Below are 4,775 nucleotides of genomic sequence, written 5' to 3' on the forward strand. Positions count from 1 at the left end.
CCCCCAGTATTTCACTGGTACTTTATTTCATCAATCCTGGAAGGACAAAATGTAAATTTAGTGTTAGTCTTCTATTATAATTCCATTCACAACTGAGATGTTTTATAAGAATATTAAACCTACCCCCAATATTTCACTGGTACTTTATTTCATCAATCCCAGGACAAAATGTAAATTTAGTGTTAATCTTTTATTATAATTCCATTTACATCTAGGATGTTTTATAGGAATATTAAACCTACCCCCAGTATTTCACTGGTACTTTATTTCATCAAGCCTAGAAAGATGAAAGTTATCATAGGCGCAGGAGTGGCTGTGTGGTAAGTAGCTTGCTTACCAACCACATGGTCCCGGGTTCAGTCCCACTGCGTGGCACCTTGGGTAAGTGTCTTCTACTATAGCCTCGGGCTGACCAAAGCCTTGTGAGTGGATTTGGTAGACGGAAACCGAAAGACGCCCATCGTATATATGTAAATGTATATATATGTGTATGTGTGTTTGTGTGTCTGTGTTTGTCCACCCCCCCAACATCCCTTGACAACCGATGCTGGTGTGTTTACGTCCCCGTAACTTAGCGGTCCGGCAAAAGAGACCGATAGAATAAGTACTAGGCTTCCAAAGAACAAGTCCTGGGGTCGATTTGCTCGACTAAAGGCGGTGCTCCAGCATGGCCGCAGTCAAATGACTGAAACAAGTAAAAGAGAGTAAAAGATAGTAGGAGATCAAATCACCTAGAAAATTGAAGAAATACCTGTACTTTAAGTGCTAAATAGGTCACCTGAAGTTTCGTAAAAGTAGCTGATTAAGCCACCTAGGTGACCTAATTCCATAGGTACACTTAAAAGAAGTCAACTTCTTGGTCACCATGTTATCTGAACAGCCATCACTGCAATTAATTAGATCATCCAGATGGCCTAATTATCTGCTGCGATGGATGCTCTGCATAGCATTGTAACCAAAGTAAACAACAAAATGGAGAAAAGTTCACAGAGCTATCATAATCATCATCATCATTGTCATCATGATCATTGTCATCATCATCATTAGACGAAATACCTATTTCTTTATTACCCACAAGGAGCTAAACATAGAGGGGACAAACAAGGACAGACAAAGGGATTAAGTCGATTACATCGATCGCCAGTGCATAACTGGTACTTAATTTATCGACCCCGAAAGGATGAAAGGCAAAGTCGACCTTGGCGGAATTTGAACTCAGAACGTAACGGTAGACGAAATACCACTAAGCATTTCATCCCCCGTGCTCATGATTCTGCCAGCTCACCATCTTAAGAATAATAGTAATAATAATAATGATGATAATAATAATAATAATAAATACTGTCTGTGTGAACTCAAATTTTAAAACAAACATAATTTTCTTATGGTTTCTTAAACATTCTCTAGAACAACACTATGTACAAATCCAAATATATGGTACCCTAGGCATAACACCTACATGAACTTCTAACTTGTTGTCTCTTGAGGTCTCTGGGTTGAGACTTGGATCCAACTTGTACAAATGCAAAACAAAAGTCAAACATAAAATAATAATAATAATAATAATAATAATAATAATCCTTTCTACTATAGGCACACAAGGCCTGAAATTTGAGGGGAGGGGACTAGTTGATTATATCAGCCCGTGTTTTCACTGGTACTAAATTTATCGACCTGAAAGGCAGAGTAGACCTGGGTAGAGTTTGAACTCAGAGTGTAAACAGATGAAATGTCACTATGCATTTCACCCAGCAGGCTAATGATTCTGCAAGCTTGCCATTTTAATAATAATAATAATAATGATCATCATCATCATCATTTAACATCCACTCTCCATGCTAGATGTGAATGGAATTATAATGAAAGACTAACACTAACTTTACCCTTCATCTTTCACCACAACTTTCTCTCACTCATACTTCCTGTTTCTGTTGTGCCTGTATTTCAAAGGGCCAGCCTTCTCACACTCTGTGTCACGCTGAATATCCCCGAGAACTACGTTAAGGGTACACGTATCTGTGGAGTGCTCAGCCACTTGCACATTAATTTCACGAGCAGGCTGTTCCGTTGATCGGATCAACTGGAACCCTCGACGTCGTAAGTGACCGAGTGCCAACAACATACCAAGACAAAACAATGTACATGATAACACTACCAATCTTATTATTATTGTTATTATTATGACAGACAGACAGATAGATCATCATCATCATCATCGTTTAACGTCCGCTCTCCATGCCAGCATGGGTTGGACGGGCTGCACCAGGCTCCAATCTGATTTGGCAGAGTTTCTACAGCTGGATGCCCTTCCTAATGCCGACCACTCCGAGAGTGTTGTGGGTGCTTTTACGTGTCACCCGCACGAAGGCCAGTCAGGCGGTACTGGCAAACGGCCATGCTCAAAATGGTGTATTTTACGTGCCACCTGCACAGGAGCCAGTCCAGGGGCACTGGCAATGATTGAAAAAAATAATCACCTTCAGATCTCCGAGATATTCAAGAACCTTGAAGTCGTCCTCATCAAAAAGTTGGCACCAGTTTGAAACATTGGTAAAGCACTGTTCAATGGCACATGCAACATGCATGACACGTACATCTTCTGCAAAATAATTAAGAATAACCAATAATTAGAGAAATTGATTTTCTAACACACACACAAGGGCTCAAATGCATGCAGTGGGGTCAATATAAAAGTAGTAGAGCAACACCTCAAGAATTATTATTATTATTATTATACTTGTAATTATCATCATCATCATTATTATTATTATTATTATTATTATTATTCAGGTCACTGCCTGGAATCGAACTTGAAATCTTGGGGTTAGTAGCCAGCACTCTTAACCAGTACGCCATATGCCCATGGAATGAGAACCCAGGTTTGAAATTTTCCCAGGACACCTGATGAAGGCTGGAGGGTATATCAGCCGAAACGTTGTGTTAACAACAAACAAGATGAGGACAAATATCCGTCAAATGTAAATAATGTAAATAATTCCTCATCTCTTAAATCATCATTATCGTTTAACGTCCGCTTTCCATGCTAGCATGGGTTGGACGATTTGACTGAGGACTGGTGAAACCGGATGGCAACACCAGGCTCCATCTGATCTGGCAGAGTTTCTACAGCTGGATGCCCTTCCTAACGCCAACCACTCCGAGAGTGTAGTGGGTGCTTTTACGTGTCACCCGCACGAAGGCCAGTCAGGCAGTACTGGCAACGGCCACGCTCAAAATGGTGTATTTTATGTGCCACCCGCACAAGAGCCAGTCCAGGGGCACTGGCAACTATATTATTCATCTTACTTTATAACAGGTTGTAATGCACCTGAGCACTGTATACAATTAGTTTATTATTAACAACTTACCTGTCTCGAAGAAAGTGTCGTTGAGTCCGAATCTCTTGTGTACGCTATCAACTACCTTGGTCATGTGATTGCTGTTGTAAAACTCGTAGTATTCACTCATGAATGTCTGATTCTTCATCAGTCTTCTGTATTTGGTGCATTTGTCAAAGAAACGCATCAGGTGATTGTTGATGCTGTATTGAGTCATATTCTCAAACACCTGCTCATCATAGTTGTATCCATTGTCGCTCTCGTCACTTTTCTTCTGCAGGTAACTCTTCATCCCACGTTTGAAAGCCTTCAGGCTTTCTCGGCACCGCTGCTTGTACGAGCTTATGAACTGCATCGGTAATAAGGCACCGTTCTGCACGAGGAGGTCACCGAAGGTCCGCGCAAAATCTATGCCGTTGTCGAAATGCTCCCGGGCCCCGAGTTCCAGAAGCAACCCGCTGTCTTCTTCGGAGAACGGGCTCTGCCAGCTGCGAAGGTCCCGCGCGAAACGGTTGGATTCATCAGAGAAATTGAGCTTGTTAAGAAGACGCTCGATGTTGAACAATGTGGCAATGTCGTCGCTCCCAGGGTACCGGGACCCGTGGCGGAGTACAGAATTGATGTACACAGCGCTGCAGTTCCTCTGCCCATACTGCACAGTGCTCTGCAAGCCATGTGTGGTACCAAAATAGTCAGATGCTTCTGGTTTCAACCAATCATAGGCAGTCTTCGTGGAGAATATTGGTTTTTGGTAAGAGTCATATGAGCAAGGTAAGTCGAGGGCTTCTTTGAGGGTTTCACCAAGGGCTACAGAGAAGCAGAGAATGGAAATAAACAGGGCCAGGCTGTTTGACATGTTGTCACACTGCATACAAGGACCTAGAGAAAAAACAAAAAAGAAGAAAAACTATAAGCTGGTTTCAAATTTTGGCACAAAGCCAGCAATTTTGGGGAATATGGGTAAGGCTATTACATTAGTACCAGTGCTCAACTGGGGTTTATTTCATGAAAGAGAAAGTCAACCCCAGCGAAATTTGAGCTCAGAACACAAAGACAGACAAAATGCCACTAAGTATTTGTCCACATCTGCTAATGATTCTGTCATCTAGGAACCTTAATGATAATAATAATAGTAATAATAATAATAATAATAATAATAATAATAATGATGATAATCCAACTTAAACAAGGAGACCATCTAGAAGAGAGTTGCAGGAGATTCCGAAGTCGTCTGGAGGCCATGGTTGACGCCAATGGCGATTTTACTCAATCAATTCACTCTTTAGAATTTCAAGATATTTCTATGTAATTTTGGTAAATATATTTGTTAAAATAAGATGTCAGTGTTATTTTCATTTTCCCGTAATTTAGACAACAGTTTATTCACCACACCCTGTATGTGTATATGTATATATATATATATATATATATATATAT

General features: G+C 40.7%; 1 protein-coding gene across 1 annotated transcript in view; it reads right to left on the reverse strand.

Annotated features, from left to right (window-relative positions):
* Positions 1-4,775, reverse strand: part of LOC106879508 (multiple inositol polyphosphate phosphatase 1) — an 11,177-nt gene that overhangs the window by 4,730 nt on the left and 1,672 nt on the right. Inside the window, exons 2-3 of the mRNA XM_052977926.1 lie at positions 3,369-4,217; positions 2,478-2,599 (exon numbers count right to left, since the gene is read on the reverse strand). Coding sequence (XP_052833886.1) covers positions 2,478-2,599; positions 3,369-4,209 — 963 coding nt within the window. The 5' untranslated portion in view covers positions 4,210-4,217. The remainder of the gene's footprint in view (positions 1-2,477; positions 2,600-3,368; positions 4,218-4,775) is intronic.

The sequence above is a fragment of the Octopus bimaculoides genome, chromosome 29, assembly GCF_001194135.2.
Source record: "Octopus bimaculoides isolate UCB-OBI-ISO-001 chromosome 29, ASM119413v2, whole genome shotgun sequence".
NCBI classification, from domain to species: Eukaryota; Metazoa; Mollusca; class Cephalopoda; order Octopoda; family Octopodidae; genus Octopus; species Octopus bimaculoides.